The 17,857-nt window shown below is 37.4% G+C and overlaps 1 protein-coding gene across 1 annotated transcript; it reads right to left on the bottom strand.

The window, feature by feature from the left end:
- Window positions 1-250: 250 nt before the first annotated feature.
- LOC147924335 (uncharacterized) lies at window positions 251-2,421 on the bottom strand. The gene is made up of 2 exons (XM_087494504.1): window positions 838-2,421; window positions 251-541 (listed from the first exon to the last, which is right to left on the bottom strand). Exons 1-2 carry the CDS (start codon window positions 1,823-1,825, stop codon window positions 534-536), a joined length of 996 nt encoding a protein of 331 aa, XP_087350630.1. The 5' UTR covers window positions 1,826-2,421; the 3' UTR covers window positions 251-533.
- Window positions 2,422-17,857: the final 15,436 nt, after the last annotated feature.

Below are 17,857 nucleotides of genomic sequence, written 5' to 3'. Positions count from 1 at the left end.
TTCCATGTTTGGCTAGATATTGCTTAAAGGCATGGCTTGTGTACTCTCCACCATTATCTGATCTCAAAATTTTAATCTTGGCATGAAAGTGGTTAGTGACATAATTTTGAAAATTAGTAAAGGCCTCAAGAACTCTATCCTTAGAGGGAAGCAAAGTTATCCAAGTATATTTTGATTTTTCATCAATAAAAGTCACAAAATATTTTTGATTATCTCTAGATAAGCAAGGAGATGTCCAAACATCAGAATGAATTAAATCAAAACATTTTTCATAAATAGTAATAGATTTAGGAAAAACAGCCTTGCAATGTTTACCAAGAATACAAGCCTCACACTCATCATTTTGAAAAGAAACATTAGGAAATATTAAAGATAAAGCTCTTGTGTGAGGGTGTCCTAGCCTAGCATGTAAAATAGAATCACTAGGTTTCATAATAACCGAATTAAAACAAGATACATTAGAAGATAAGTTCAAGTCCTCAAGCACATAGAGGTCATCCTTGGATCCTCCTTGACCAAGAACCTTACTTGTCTCAATATCCTGAAAATGAACATTGTTAGGACCAAATATAGCATAACAATTTAAATCAGTAGTGGCTCTCTTAACTGATAGCAAGTTAGAAGTAAAGTTTGGCATATAAAATGCCTTAGTCTCCTTATCAAATAGTTTCAAGTTTCCAATGCCTTTAACTGGTACTTTCTCACCATTTGCTATTATCACATTACCATTAGCAGGTTTAATATCACTAATTAGCCTAGAATCACTAATCATGTGATGGGATGCACCAGAATCAACTATGAGGGGTTTAATTTTGTTTGAGGCAAGAAACGCCTTACCGGTGGCCTCTTTGATGGCTTTGATGAGCGCATCAAGGTCGGACCGCCTTACCAGCTCGGACGATGCTGCAGCAAGAGCAGTTCCACTGGTCACTTGTTGAGGTTGCTCAGAGATTGATGACTCCCCCATGGCTACTGCTTGATGAGCTCTCGGTGGTCCTCCGCGGTTTGGTCGTCCACCTCGGATGGTACCCGGCGGTGGTGCTAGATGAGGGTGTAGAATCCAGCAGCGGCTCTTGAAGTGACCAAGCTTCTTACAATGCTCACAAAATGGCGGGTTGTTCTTGTCCTCCGGCTTGTAGTAGCCCTTGTTTGCTGATGCCGTCTCAGCTTTGTTAGCGGTCACAAGTTCTCCCTTGCCGCCAAACAATCCCATGGAGCCATGCTCCTTTTGAATTTGGTTACAGACATCATCAAGGCTAGGGAGCTTGTCCGACCGTAGAATATGCTTGATAAGGTCATTGTAGGAGGGGTTCAAGGTCAAGAGAAGGCCGAACACCTTATCTTGTTCACGCCTCTCATTCAGAATGGCCGGATCTATAGTCGCCGGCCGGAGCATCTCTAGTTCAGCCCAAAGGGACCTAAACTTCCCAAAGTGCTTGGTGAACTCCATGTCTTCTTGGTTGAGGTTGTTGATGGCCCTCTTAATCTCAAAAATTCGGTTTACATTTGTAACATTCCCAAAAACATTCTTGAGAGTGTCCCACAAGTCTTTTGCTGTCTCGCAATAAGAGTAAGCTTCAAGTATAGGTGCATCTAGGGAGTTTTGAATGATAGCTAGGACTCCCTGATCTTCTTGAAACCACTTGTTCTTCTCATCGACAAGATCCTTGCCGTCTTTGGTGGTCTCGCCACTAGGAGCTTCGCTCGTCTCAACATGGGACCAAAGTCCTCGGCCGCATAGGGCTGTCTTTGTGGTTCTAGCCCACAGTAAGTAATTCTCTCCCTTGAGAGTAACTGGAACAATGAGAGTTTTGGTAGTTTCCATGAAAAAAAAGATGAAGAGACCGTTGGTTAGAGCTATTGTCCAACGGTTAAAGAAAGAAGATTCAAGAACAAGAAATTTCAAGAACAAGAAAGAGAATGCGGAAGGGAGTGATGGAGATTTGAGGCAAGAACAGAATCAAATCTGCTCTGATACCATGTAAGTTTGAGAGTAGAGTAATCAAGAGATTATGGAAGAGAGTGAAATCGTGTAAAGAGTGAGGAGAGTGAACGATTGAGAGAGAGAGTGTTGGAGAAAGAGAATAAACTCTTTTCTTGCTTCAATTAGAACATACTTACAAACCATATATAGAGCTATACAAAGAGGATATTCTTTCCTAGGGTTCTATGTGCACATTAATGGGAGATAGCGACATCTCCTTATTCCTACATGTGACTAAACCTTTGACTTCCCACTTGCAAGTTGCCTAACGGCTATAATAGAAGGATCTCGATGAAGGGAGATCGTTGGAAGCTCTCCTTAGTGGATTGGGCTTATGAGATACGAGATGGCTTGGTCAGCCCATAGGTTGTCGATCGTACGGACGTCCGTACGGTTGTACGGACGGTGGTGGCCAAGGTGGTGTGCCAAACTCATAAAATGTGTCTTAATCCAATGCAACGGACTAGTTATAAGACTTTGAGATAGATGTGGAGAGTTTAAAAGCCACTTATACCCATTTTGTCCCAAAACGGGCTAACACCAAGAAAACATTACTTAGAAGTTGTAAACAGTTATGTTAGTGTTTATGGGGTTAAATTGTGTCTTAATCCAATGCAACTAACTAATTGTAAGAGTTTGAGAAAGATGTAGAGAGTTTAAAAGCCACTTATACCCATTCTGTCCCAAAACAGGCTAAAACCAAGAAAACATTGCTTAGAAGCACTAAACAGCTATGTTAGTGTTTCTGGGGTTAAAATATGTCTTAATCCAATGCAACTGACTAGTTATAAGACTTTGAGATAGATGTGGAGAGTTTAAAAGCCACTTATACCCATTTTGTCCCAAAACAGGCTAACACCAAGAAAACATTGCTTAGAAGCTGTAAACAGTTATGTTAGTGTTTATGGGGTTAAAATGTGCTTTAATCCAATGCAACTAACTAATTATAAGAGTTTGAGATAGATGTGGAGAGTTTAAAAGCCACTTATACCCATTTTGTCGCAAAACAGGTTAAAACCAAGAAGACATTGCTTAGAAGCTGTAAACAGCTATGTTAGTGTTTCTGGGGTTAAAATGTGTCTTAATCCAATGCAACTAACTAATTATAAGAGTTTGAGATAGATGTAGAGAGTTTGAAAGCCACTTATACCCATTATGTCCCAAAACAGGCTAAAACCAAGAAAACATTGCTTAGAAGCACTAAACAGCTATGTTAGTGTTTCTGGGGTTCAAATATGTCTTAATCCAATGCAACTGACTAGTTATAAGACTTTGAGATAGATGTGGAGAGTTTAAAAGCCACTTATACCCATTTTGTCCCAAAACAGGCTAACACCAAGAAAACATTGCTTAGAAGCTGTAAACAGTTATGTTAGTGTTTATGGGGTTAAAATGTGTTTTAATCCGATTGAACTAACTAATTATAAGAGTTTGAGATAGATGTGGAGAGTTTAAAAGCCACTTATACCCATTTTGTCGCAAAACAGGTTAAAACCAAGAAGACATTGCTTAGAAGCTGTAAACAGCTATGTTAGTGTTTATGGGGTTAAAATGTGTCTTAATCCAATGCAACTAACTAATTATAAGAGTTTGAGATAGATGTGGAGAGTTTAAAAGCCACTTATACCCATTTTGTCCCAAAACAGGCTAACACCAAGAAAACATTGCTTAGAAGCTGTAAACAGCTATGTTAGTGTTTATGGGGTTAAAATGTGTCTTAATCCAATGGAACTAACTAATTATAAGACTTTGAGATAGATGTGGAGAATTTAAAAGCCACTTATACTCATTTGTCCCAAAACAGGCTAAAACAAAGAAAACATTGCTTAGAAGCTGTAAACACCTATGTTAGTGTTTATGGGGTTAAAATGTGTCTTAATCCAATGCAACTAACTAATTATAAGACTTTGAGATAGATGTGGAGAGTTTAAAAGCCACTTATACCCATTTTGTCCCAATAGAGGCTAAAACCAAGAAGACATTGCTTAGAAGCACTAAACAGCTTTGTTAGTGTTTAAAGGGGTTAAAATGTGTCTTAATCCAATGCAACTAACTAATTATAAGAGTTTGAGATAGATGTGGAGAGTTTAAAAGCCAATTATACCCATTCTGTCCCAAAATAGGCTAAAACCAAGAAGACATTGCTTAGAAGCACTAAACAGCTATGTTAGTGTTTCTGGGGTTAAAATGTGTCTTAATCCAATGCAACTGACTAGTTATAAGACTTTGAGATAGATGTGGAGAGTTTAAAAGCCATGTATACCCTATTTGTCCCAAAACAGGCTAACAGCAAGAAAACATTGCTTAGTAGCTGTAAACAGCTATGTTAGTGTTTATGGGGTTAAAAAGTGTCTTAATCCAATGACACTGACTAGTTATAAGAGTTTGAGATAGATGTGGAGAGTTTAAAAGCCACTTATACCCATTCTGTCCCAAAACAGGCTAAAACCAAGAAAACATTGCTTAGAAGCACTACACAGCTACGTTAGTGTTTCTGGGGTTAAAATGTGTCTTAATCCAATGCAACGGACTAGTTATAAGACTTTGAGATAGATGTGGAGAGTTTAAAAGCCACTAATACCCATTTTGTCCCAAAACGGGCTAACACTAAGAAAACATTGCTTAGAAGCTGTAAACAGTTATGTTAGTGTTTATGGGGTTAAAATGTGTCTTAATCCAATGCAACTGACTAGTTATAAGACTTTGAGATAGATATGGAGAGTTTAAAAGCCACTTATACCCATTCTGTCCCAAAACAGGCTAAAACCAAGAAAACATTGCTTAGAAGCACTAAACAGCTATGTTAGTGTTTCTGGGGTTAAAATATGTCTTAATCCAATTCAACTGACTAGTTATAAGACTTTGAGATAGATGTGGAGAGTTTAAAAGCCACTTATACCCATTTTGTCCCAAAACAGGCTAACACCAAGAAAACATTGCTTAGAAGCTGTAAACAGTTATGTTAGTGTTTATGGGGTTAAAATGTGTTTTAATCCAATGCAACTAACTAATTATAAGAGTTTGAGATAGATGTGGAGAGTTTAAAAGCCACTTATACCCATTTTGTCGCAAAACAGGTTAAAACCAAGAAGACATTGCTTAGAAGCTGTAAACAGCTATGTTAGTGTTTCTGGGGTTAAAATGTGTCTTAATCCAATGCAACTAACTAATTATAAGAGTTTGAGATAGATGTAGAGAGTTTGAAAGCCACTTATACCCATTCTGTCCCAAAACAGGCTAAAACCAAGAAAACATTGCTTAGAAGCACTAAACAGCTATGTTAGTGTTTCTGGGGTTAAAATATGTCTTAATCCAATGCAACTGACTAGTTATAAGACTTTGAGATAGATGTGGAGAGTTTAAAAGCCACTTATACCCATTTTGTCCCAAAACAGGCTAACACCAAGAAAACATTGCTTAGAAGCTGTAAACAGTTATGTTAGTGTTTATGGGGTTAAAATGTGTTTTAATCCAATGCAACTAACTAATTATAAGAGTTTGAGATAGATGTGGAGAGTTTAAAAGCCACTTATACCCATTTTGTCGCAAAACAGGTTAAAACCAAGAAGACATTGCTTAGAAGCTGTAAACAGCTATGTTAGTGTTTCTGGGGTTAAAATGTGTCTTAATCCAATGCAACTAACTAATTATAAGAGTTTGAGATAGATGTAGAGAGTTTGAAAGCCACTTATACCCATTCTGTCCCAAAACAGGCTAAAACCAAGAAAACATTGCTTAGAAGCACTAAACAGCTATGTTAGTGTTTCTGGGGTTAAAATATGTCTTAATCCAATGCAACTGACTAGTTATAAGACTTTGAGATAGATGTGGAGAGTTTAAAAGCCACTTATACCCATTTTGTCCCAAAACAGGCTAACACCAAGAAAACATTGCTTAGAAGCTGTAAACAGTTATGTTAGTGTTTATGGGGTTAAAATGTGTTTTAATCCGATTGAACTAACTAATTATAAGAGTTTGAGATAGATGTGGAGAGTTTAAAAGCCACTTATACCCATTTTGTCGCAAAACAGGTTAAAACCAAGAAGACATTGCTTAGAAGCTGTAAACAGCTATGTTAGTGTTTCTGGGGTTAAAATGTGTCTTAATCCAATGCAACTAACTAATTATAAGAGTTTGAGATAGATGTGGAGAGTTTAAAAGCCACTTATACCCATTTTGTCCCAAAACAGGCTAACACCAAGAAAACATTGCTTAGAAGCTGTAAACAGCTATGTTAGTGTTTATGGGGTTAAAATGTGTCTTAATCCAATGGAACTAACTAATTATAAGACTTTGAGATAGATGTGGAGAATTTAAAAGCCACTTATACTCATTTGTCCCAAAACAGGCTAAAACAAAGAAAACATTGCTTAGAAGCTGTAAACACCTATGTTAGTGTTTATGGGGTTAAAATGTGTCTTAATCCAATGCAACTAACTAATTATAAGACTTTGAGATAGATGTGGAGAGCTTAAAAGCCACTTATACCCATTTTGTCCCAATAGAGGCTAAAACCAAGAAGACATTGCTTAGAAGCACTAAACAGCTTTGTTAGTGTTTAAAGGGGTTAAAATGTGTCTTAATCCAATGCAACTAACTAATTATAAGAGTTTGAGATAGATGTGGAGAGTTTAAAAGCCAATTATACCCATTCTGTCCCAAAATAGGCTAAAACCAAGAAGACATTGCTTAGAAGCACTAAACAGCTATGTTAGTGTTTCTGGGGTTAAAATGTGTCTTAATCCAATGCAACTGACTAGTTATAAGACTTTGAGATAGATGTGGAGAGTTTAAAAGCCATGTATACCCATTTTGTCCCAAAACAGGCTAACAGCAAGAAAACATTGCTTAGTAGCTGTAAACAGCTATGTTAGTGTTTATGGGGTTAAAAAGTGTCTTAATCCAATGACACTGACTAGTTATAAGAGTTTGAGATAGATGTGGAGAGTTTAAAAGCCACTTATACCCATTCTGTCCCAAAACAGGCTAAAACCAAGAAAACATTGCTTAGAAGCACTACACAGCTATGTTAGTGTTTCTGGGGTTAAAATGTGTCTTAATCCAATGCAACGGACTAGTTATAAGACTTTGAGATAGATGTGGAGAGTTTAAAAGCCACTTATACCCATTTTGTCCCAAAACGGGCTAACACTAAGAAAACATTGCTTAGAAGCTGTAAACAGTTATGTTAGTGTTTATGGGGTTAAAATGTGTCTTAATCCAATGCAACTGACTAGTTATAAGACTTTGAGATAGATATGGAGAGTTTAAAAGCCACTTATACCCATTCTGTCCCAAAACAGGCTAAAACCAAGAAAACATTGCTTAGAAGCACTAAACAGCTATGTTAGTGTTTCTGGGGTTAAAATATGTCTTAATCCAATTCAACTGACTAGTTATAAGACTTTGAGATAGATGTGGAGAGTTTAAAAGCCACTTATACCCATTTTGTCCCAAAACAGGCTAACACCAAGAAAACATTGCTTAGAAGCTGTAAACAGTTATGTTAGTGTTTATGGGGTTAAAATGTGTTTTAATCCAATGCAACTAACTAATTATAAGAGTTTGAGATAGATGTGGAGAGTTTAAAAGCCACTTATACCCATTTTGTCGCAAAACAGGTTAAAACCAAGAAGACATTGCTTAGAAGCTGTAAACAGCTATGTTAGTGTTTCTGGGGTTAAAATGTGTCTTAATCCAATGCAACTAACTAATTATAAGAGTTTGAGATAGATGTAGAGAGTTTGAAAGCCACTTATACCCATTCTGTCCCAAAACAGGCTAAAACCAAGAAAACATTGCTTAGAAGCACTAAACAGCTATGTTAGTGTTTCTGGGGTTAAAATATGTCTTAATCCAATGCAACTGACTAGTTATAAGACTTTGAGATAGATGTGGAGAGTTTAAAAGCCACTTATACCCATTTTGTCCCAAAACAGGCTAACACCAAGAAAACATTGCTTAGAAGCTGTAAACAGTTATGTTAGTGTTTATGGGGTTAAAATGTGTTTTAATCCAATGCAACTAACTAATTATAAGAGTTTGAGATAGATGTGGAGAGTTTAAAAGCCACTTATACCCATTTTGTCGCAAAACAGGTTAAAACCAAGAAGACATTGCTTAGAAGCTGTAAACAGCTATGTTAGTGTTTCTGGGGTTAAAATGTGTCTTAATCCAATGCAACTAACTAATTATAAGAGTTTGAGATAGATGTAGAGAGTTTGAAAGCCACTTATACCCATTCTGTCCCAAAACAGGCTAAAACCAAGAAAACATTGCTTAGAAGCACTAAACAGCTATGTTAGTGTTTCTGGGGTTAAAATATGTCTTAATCCAATGCAACTGACTAGTTATAAGACTTTGAGATAGATGTGGAGAGTTTAAAAGCCACTTATACCCATTTTGTCCCAAAACAGGCTAACACCAAGAAAACATTGCTTAGAAGCTGTAAACAGTTATGTTAGTGTTTATGGGGTTAAAATGTGTTTTAATCCGATTGAACTAACTAATTATAAGAGTTTGAGATAGATGTGGAGAGTTTAAAAGCCACTTATACCCATTTTGTCGCAAAACAGGTTAAAACCAAGAAGACATTGCTTAGAAGCTGTAAACAGCTATGTTAGTGTTTCTGGGGTTAAAATGTGTCTTAATCCAATGCAACTAACTAATTATAAGAGTTTGAGATAGATGTGGAGAGTTTAAAAGCCACTTATACCCATTTTGTCCCAAAACAGGCTAACACCAAGAAAACATTGCTTAGAAGCTGTAAACAGCTATGTTAGTGTTTATGGGGTTAAAATGTGTCTTAATCCAATGGAACTAACTAATTATAAGACTTTGAGATAGATGTGGAGAATTTAAAAGCCACTTATACTCATTTGTCCCAAAACAGGCTAAAACAAAGAAAACATTGCTTAGAAGCTGTAAACACCTATGTTAGTGTTTATGGGGTTAAAATGTGTCTTAATCCAATGCAACTAACTAATTATAAGACTTTGAGATAGATGTGGAGAGCTTAAAAGCCACTTATACCCATTTTGTCCCAATAGAGGCTAAAACCAAGAAGACATTGCTTAGAAGCACTAAACAGCTTTGTTAGTGTTTAAAGGGGTTAAAATGTGTCTTAATCCAATGCAACTAACTAATTATAAGAGTTTGAGATAGATGTGGAGAGTTTAAAAGCCAATTATACCCATTCTGTCCCAAAATAGGCTAAAACCAAGAAGACATTGCTTAGAAGCACTAAACAGCTATGTTAGTGTTTCTGGGGTTAAAATGTGTCTTAATCCAATGCAACTGACTAGTTATAAGACTTTGAGATAGATGTGGAGAGTTTAAAAGCCATGTATACCCATTTTGTCCCAAAACAGGCTAACAGCAAGAAAACATTGCTTAGTAGCTGTAAACAGCTATGTTAGTGTTTATGGGGTTAAAAAGTGTCTTAATCCAATGACACTGACTAGTTATAAGAGTTTGAGATAGATGTGGAGAGTTTAAAAGCCACTTATACCCATTCTGTCCCAAAACAGGCTAAAACCAAGAAAACATTGCTTAGAAGCACTACACAGCTATGTTAGTGTTTCTGGGGTTAAAATGTGTCTTAATCCAATGCAACGGACTAGTTATAAGACTTTGAGATAGATGTGGAGAGTTTAAAAGCCACTTATACCCATTTTGTCCCAAAACGGGCTAACACTAAGAAAACATTGCTTAGAAGCTGTAAACAGTTATGTTAGTGTTTATGGGGTTAAAATGTGTCTTAATCCAATGCAACTGACTAGTTATAAGACTTTGAGATAGATATGGAGAGTTTAAAAGCCACTTATACCCATTCTGTCCCAAAACAGGCTAAAACCAAGAAAACATTGCTTAGAAGCACTAAACAGCTATGTTAGTGTTTCTGGGGTTAAAATATGTCTTAATCCAATTCAACTGACTAGTTATAAGACTTTGAGATAGATGTGGAGAGTTTAAAAGCCACTTATACCCATTTTGTCCCAAAACAGGCTAACACCAAGAAAACATTGCTTAGAAGCTGTAAACAGTTATGTTAGTGTTTATGGGGTTAAAATGTGTTTTAATCCAATGCAACTAACTAATTATAAGAGTTTGAGATAGATGTGGAGAGTTTAAAAGCCACTTATACCCATTTTGTCGCAAAACAGGTTAAAACCAAGAAGACATTGCTTAGAAGCTGTAAACAGCTATGTTAGTGTTTCTGGGGTTAAAATGTGTCTTAATCCAATGCAACTAACTAATTATAAGAGTTTGAGATAGATGTAGAGAGTTTGAAAGCCACTTATACCCATTCTGTCCCAAAACAGGCTAAAACCAAGAAAACATTGCTTAGAAGCACTAAACAGCTATGTTAGTGTTTCTGGGGTTAAAATATGTCTTAATCCAATGCAACTGACTAGTTATAAGACTTTGAGATAGATGTGGAGAGTTTAAAAGCCACTTATACCCATTTTGTCCCAAAACAGGCTAACACCAAGAAAACATTGCTTAGAAGCTGTAAACAGTTATGTTAGTGTTTATGGGGTTAAAATGTGTTTTAATCCGATGGAACTAACTAATTATAAGAGTTTGAGATAGATGTGGAGAGTTTAAAAGCCACTTATACCCATTTTGTCGCAAAACAGGTTAAAACCAAGAAGACATTGCTTAGAAGCTGTAAACAGCTATGTTAGTGTTTCTGGGGTTAAAATGTGTCTTAATCCAATGCAACTAACTAATTATAAGAGTTTGAGATAGATGTGGAGAGTTTAGAAGCCACTTATACCCATTTTGTCCCAAAACAGGCTAACACCAAGAAAACATTGCTTAGAAGCTGTAAACAGCTATGTTAGTGTTTATGGGGTTAAAATGTGTCTTAATCCAATGGAACTAACTAATTATAAGACTTTGAGATAGATGTGGAGAATTTAAAAGCCACTTATACTCATTTGTCCCAAAACAGGCTAAAACCAAGAAAACATTGCTGAGAAGCTGTAAACAGCTATGTTAGTGTTTATGGGGTTAAAATGTGTCTTAATCCAATGCAACTAACTAATTATAAAATTTTGAGATAGATTTGGAGAGTTTAGAAGCCACTTATACCCATTTTGTCCCAAAATATGTTAAAACCAAGAAGACATTGCTTAGAAGCTGTAAACAGCTATGTTAGTGTTTCTGGGGTTAAAATGTGTCTTAATCCAATGCAACTAACTAATTATAAGAGTTTGAGATAGATGTAGAGAGTTTAAAAGCCACTTATACCCATTTTGTCCCAAAACAGGCTAACTCCAAGAAAACATTGCTTAGAAGCTGTAAACAGCTATGTTAGTGTTTATGGGGTTAAAATGTGTCTTAATCCAATGGAACTAACTAATTATAAGACTTTGAGATAGATGTGGAGAGTTTAAAAGCCACTTATACTCATTTTCCCAAAACAGGCTAAAACCAAGAAAACATTGCTTAGAAGCTCTAAACAGCTATGTTAGTGTTTATGGGGTTAAAATGTGTCTTAATCCAATGGAACTAACTAATTATAAGACTTTGAGATAGATGTGGAGATTTTAAAAGCCACTTATACTCATTTGTCCCAAAACAGGCTAAAACCAAGAAAACATTGCTTAGAAGCTGTAAACAGCTATGTTAGTGTTTATGGGGTTAAAATGTGTCTTAATCCAATGCAACTAACTAATTATAAGACTTTGAGATAGATGTGGTGAGTTTAAAAGCCACTTATACCCATTTTGTCCCAAAACAGCCTAACCGCAAGAAAATATTGCTTAGTAGCTGTAAACAGCTATGTTAGTGTTTATGGGGTTAAAATGTGTCTTAATCCAATACAAATGACTAGTTATAAGAGTTTGAGATAGATGTGGAGAGTTTAAAAGCCACTTATACCCATTCTGTCCCAAAACAGGCTAAAACCAAGAAAACATTGCTTAGAAGCACTAAACAGCTATGTTAGTGTTTCTGGGGTTAAAATGTGTCTTAATCCAATGCAACTGACTAGTTATAAGACTTTGAGATAGATGTGGAGATTTTAAAAGCCACTTATACTCATTTTGTCCCAAAACAGGCTAACACCAAGAAAACATTGCTTAGAAGCTATAAACAGTTATGTTAGTATTTATGGGGTTAAAATGTGTCTTAATCCAATGCAACTAACTAATTATAAGAGTTTGAGATAGATGTGGAGAGTTTAAAAGCCACTTATTGAAACAAGGTTTATATGGTGGTGAATGATGATGAATGTATGCAATGGTGGTATGAATGGAATGATGGATGGGTGTTTGAATTCCCCTTATGCTGTTGCAGTATAAGAGGTATCAATTCTAAATGAGTGTTTGTGAACAAATAGGATATGCATATGAATCTAAGTTAAGACAAATGTAAAGATTGTTTGTCACTAACAATCCTAAGATGGAAATGTAAAGATGCAGAAAGTAAACTACAAGAACTAAGAACTAAATGCAAATGAAACTGAATGATTGCAACAGTAATGAAGCAAGAACAGAAATAGAAACTACTACTAATGAACTAATGCAAGACAATTAATGAACTGAAAACTAAATGAATGCAACTAGAATGAGACAGGAATGAAACAGGACAATCACAAATCATAAACAAGAGTTCTGGGGATGAACTGTAGCAAGCACTCGACCAAGTGTAGGTCGAGTGGGAGGTCGAGTTGGTTAAATCCGGAAAACAGAGCAACACAATAAAAACAGAGCAATGCAAATACGGATCAAACAACAAGCAAGCAACATGATTAAGACTTTAAAATCAATAAACAAAGAGAGTCCTGAGGATGGATTCATGAGATGAACTAATCATTGTGGTTATCTAACTTGGTCAACAAATCTCAAGCAAACTTTGAGCTAACCTCTAGACATATAAATCTAAGACAAGTTTCTCCCACTCTCATGGTCAAGAAACAATCAAACCTATGCAATTCTAGACTTGTTCTCACACAGTAAAGAATCTACACAAGCAGGCATTAAGCAATACATCTCAAACCAAACAAGACCTCTAATCTCTTAGCAAGCCTAATGGTAAGCTCTAGATCTAGCCTTATCTATGCTTCTTAAACATTGGTGTGATGCTAAGAAGCTTGAGATCAGATCCTACCCTCTCTGATATAGGATCAGCATTAAGAACATCTAGCCTAGAAGAGATCTACAACAATCAAGCTTGACCAAATCACACAAGCCACAAGATCAATCCATCCTAACCCATCCTCAAGATCCTAAGCAAGCTACTCACAACAATACATGATGCACAAAGTCAAAAACCCAGAAAATATTGAAACTTGCATTATTAGAAAGATGAAACAAAGATCTTCAATATTGATGAAAGGATCAAACTCAAATTCTCAATATTAAGAAAGTTATGAAACCAACAATATTGAGGAATTTAGTCTTTTTCAAGTACAAGATCTAAGAAAAATAAAAGTGCAAAAAGAATAATTCCCAAAAGGGTAAAAACTAGGTTTTAGAGAATATCTAAAAAGCTGGACTCTTTTGGTGGCTGCAGGTACAAGGCTTTATATAGGAGAGGAGGTGGAAGCCCTAAAAATACAAAAAGTCAAAGTAGTCAACGGCTCGGTCAACTCGACCTGTGCTCGGTCAAGTGGCTTGGTCGAGCTGGCTTCTCTCGTGCAATCTCCACTCGGTCGAGTCCTCCTCAGCACACGGTCGAGTGTCTGGTCGAGTGTGCGGTCGAGTTGGACTCTGGACCTTGGTTCTTCAGCCTTAACTCCCTTGTTTCCTCCTCATGATTGCTTCACATCTCTTCTCCATTGCTTCCATGCTCCTTAAGCTCCAAAATCACCTGTTTATGCATGAAAAGATGCAAATGCAATGCAACTAAACTCTAATGCATGATTAGTGCTAAAGCTACACAATAATGGTTAAAATGGATAGCAAAAGATGTAAAAGATGTGAATAAATTAAGGGAAAACAGGGTAAAATATATGAACATCAACACCCCCAAACTTAGTCTTTGCTTGCCCTCAAGCAAATAAGCAAGACATAAGAAGGTAAGTGAGGTTTAAAAGTGGGATCTGAGCTCCTAAAGCTTGCAAATAGACCATCTAGAATCAATGTCCAAGTTACTAGTACTATGATGCAAGTTGAATGAGCTGGAATCAAAAACTTTAGACGAGCATTTCACAACCTTTATTGATTTGAGCCTAAGACATCCACATGCATTCAAATCAACCATTTCCTTTAACATTCATTAAACAAGAACATGAATCAATTCTATGCAATGCTTAAACTCATTTGGCTTGGTAATAAAGGTTTTTGAGACAATGATGGTCTCTTTTTAGAGTAGGGCTTATCAATATCAAGGTACTCTCATGAAAATGGATTGAGCTTTAGAAGAATGCTAAAGGTAAGAACACCTAGACACATACAAGAATAAAACCTTGTCTACCCAAAGGCACCCAAAGTGTTTATCCTAGCAATCTAAACCCAAATGATCCTAGTGCTACCCTTTACTTCTTCTTTTCTCTTTAACCCTTTTCTCTTTTGGTTTTCAAGTCTTAGGAGATGTTTTCTTATTTGATCTTTCTAGTGGGATGGGGGATTCTTACTTATTTGCTATGGTTCTCTTTTCTTCTTATTCTTAAGACATATAAGCATTTTGCTAAACTTTTCTTTTCTTCATTTTCTTTTCCTTAACTAGAACCATCTTAAACAACATTTTACTTCCCATCCTTTCACTAGACTTTGCTTAAACCCAATCTCCTCTTAAAGACTCTACCCTTTTTCTTTCTCTTTTTCTTTCTTTTTCTTTTTATAACAGCCAAGTCCCAAACCCAACAAGTGAACCACCTAGTCTTATCTAGTTTGAAAAATGCAAACTAGAACTACACAAGGTCTTACTCTTGTCAGTTCAAACCTAACACTTTCTACCAAGCTCAATCCCAAAAATAGGCCTCACACACTTAAGAATAAACAAGGCTTGAAAGAAGGTTTGGTTTAGGGGTAGGGGAACTGATCTTAATGATTTAATCAGCTACTTGGATCAACAAGAGTGGTAAAAAGGAGAAAGATGATCCAAGTATGTATATGGTATCCATGAGTTTAAAGCAATGCACACATTGATAATTATAAGTCAATATTAGGTTCTTATAAATAGGAAATGGTTTCAAATCTCAACATGCTTCAATGTAGACCAAATGCAATGCAATAATTTAAGGCTTGGTTCAATCTTATGCTTCTAGCTACTCAACTAGCATCAAAGTACTATTAACTTGGGCATTAATCCTAGTCTAGTGAATAAGCTAGCTAACAAGGAAATACTCATCATAGATCCCTAATGCAAATATTATACAATTCTATATGAAACATGCTAAACAAGATCCTAATATGCAATGCAAACTACATGAACACTCTTTTTTTATGAAGATTTTTTTCAAAATTTTTCAAATTTTTATGGTTTTTCTATGCCTTAGATGCTTATGCAAGTGCTAACATGATGATGATAAAAATTTGAAATAAGAACACAGTCCTCTGTGTGAAAGAAATTTGATTGAGGATTCAAGATTAAAAACAAAACAAAACACAACATCAAATGCAATGGTATTTACAAGTGAAGGTGATAGTGGTACCTTAGGGGTTGTGGAAAAAGTTGTCCACATCCATCTACATGCTGTCATAGGAGTAGTTAGGGTCTTGTTGGTGACTTGGAGATGGACTTTGGGGCAGCTCGACGATGGCGATCGACCGCGACTCGGTCGAGTACGTGTCCTAGTGGGGGGGTCGAGCTGGACCGCGAGTGTCAAAATGTTGACCTTGCTGCTGGCAAAACTGCTGGTAGAGAGCTGGATCCATGTAGTACTGAGGTGGGATGGGAGGGTAACTTGGATAACCTGGATAAGCAGCTGGAAGTGGGAAACCATAGGGTGATCAAGACACGTACTCGACCAAGTGCATTGGAGGTGCTCGGTCGAGTGGGTGCTCGAGTGACCCGGTCGAGTGACCCGGTCGAGTGCCTCGAAAATTGTTGTTCTCGGGTACTTGAGCTCCTCTTCCTCTTATTTGGCTCATATATTGAAGCCCTAGCTGGTTCCACAGGATTCGCAACCCTTGAAAGTGCTCTAGTTGAGCTACTTCTCCTCAAAGGGCTTGAATGGCTAGGAGATGAGTTTCCACTCTTCAGCTCAGCAATCTCCTTCTTCAAGCCCTTGATAGACTTAGCCATGTTGGTCACCTTCTTCTTCAGCTTATCAAACCTCTTTCCATGCCACTTGCCCCACTTTTGCAAAAGAGTTAACCTCTTGGCATTCTCCCTCACTCCTCTACTATCTCTTGGGTTGGGCTCATAATCTTCAAAGTAGAACTGCTCCTCTCCATCAGCTACTTGTGCATTCCCAGCTTCCTCAACTCTAGGTTGAACCACTCCATCAAACCAATGCTCCTCAGCTGGCCAAAAATCAATGTTGGCTCGTTCTTGAATGGTGGTGAGCTCTTGGTTAGGCAATATGAATTGCTTTTTCCCAAGTGTTGGAAGCTCAAAGTTGAAGATGTGGTTCCCTTGATGCATCTCCTTGGCTAGGATGAGATTAGAAGTGAGGTAACTTGAGTCAATCCATCTTGGTGAGACACTTTCTCCTCTAAGTGGAACTTTAGCAGCTTGAAGGATTGGAGTGATGATGCCTCCAATGGTAAGTGCTCCTCTTGACCCTTTGTTCTCCAACTTTCCTACCCAACTTCTCAATTGAATCATGTGGTCAATGAGCACCATTCCTAGATCAGTCTCCACTGTGCTCTCAAGAATGATGGTACCATTCCTTGCTTGAAAGATCACTCCATTAAGAGCCAAGTCAATCATCTTTAGCTCTCCCTCATTGATATTCCCAGTTTCCTTCCTTGCAAAGAAGGTGTTGGCAAGAGCCTTGTGGAGGTACCTTAGGACTGGGCTCCTTATCCTTGAGCTCTTGGAGTTGGAGGATGAGTAGAGCTTGTTGTCTCCAATGGTTTCCCACACAGCATACAACTCTTCTCTTGGAACCATCAAACTCCTATTGCTCCCAACCACAAAACCAAACACATTGGCTATCTTTTTCATTGAAAGCTCATGCTTCTTCCCTTTGATAGTAAAGGAAATGTGACCAGCTCCAACCTCAGGGTCTTTCCTTGCATATGTATGCTGCTTGACAGTGGCAAGGAACTCACAACTCTCCTCTTTGTAGCCCTCCATGCAAAGCCCCATAAACTTGGTGAGATTGCTCTTCTCAAAGAGATATTCCACATCCTCATCAATAGCAAGCTTCTCCATGGTCTCCTTGTGTGGATACCTAGTTCCTAAGAACTCCATCCTCATGAAAGCATCATAAAGCTGACTCTTTGACAGCCCACAAGACTCAGCCTCTCCATCATCCATCAACTCTTCTTCTTCACTTTCTTCCTCACACTCATCACTCTCCTCTAGTTCAACTTCAACAGCTAGCCTCTTGCCTTTTGCCTTGTGTCTCCTCATAAACTCATTGAGAGTAGGCTCCCTTTCCTCCTCACTTTCAGTCCTCTCAGGATCTTCCTCAACTAGCTCTCTCCTTGGACGCGGCACCTGGCTCGACCGGCTGCTCGAACCGCCACCCGGTCGAGTGGTCGATCGAATGGTCCGTCGAGTGGCTCTCCCAGCTTCACCTCTTGATTCAAGGTCAGAATCACGACGTTCCATGGAGCTTGCAGCGGTTTGGTGAGACTTCTTGGTTATCTTGGAAGACATTTTCAAAAGAAACTGAAGGGAATAGACTCAAAGCTCAAAGTTAATAGGTTAGTGACCCAAAAACTTGAAAGAACAAAGCTTGAGCAAGAGATGAACTTTGAAAGAGATTTTAAAGCTTGAATTTAAATGTTTTGAGCAAATGAG

This window comes from Camelina sativa, chromosome 17 (assembly GCF_030686135.1).
Source record: "Camelina sativa cultivar CO46 ecotype springtype chromosome 17, ASM3068613v1".
NCBI lineage: Eukaryota > Viridiplantae > Streptophyta > Magnoliopsida > Brassicales > Brassicaceae > Camelina > Camelina sativa.
The sequence above is the reverse complement of the archived record's forward strand: the minus strand, read 5'-3'. Positions and strand labels throughout refer to the sequence as shown.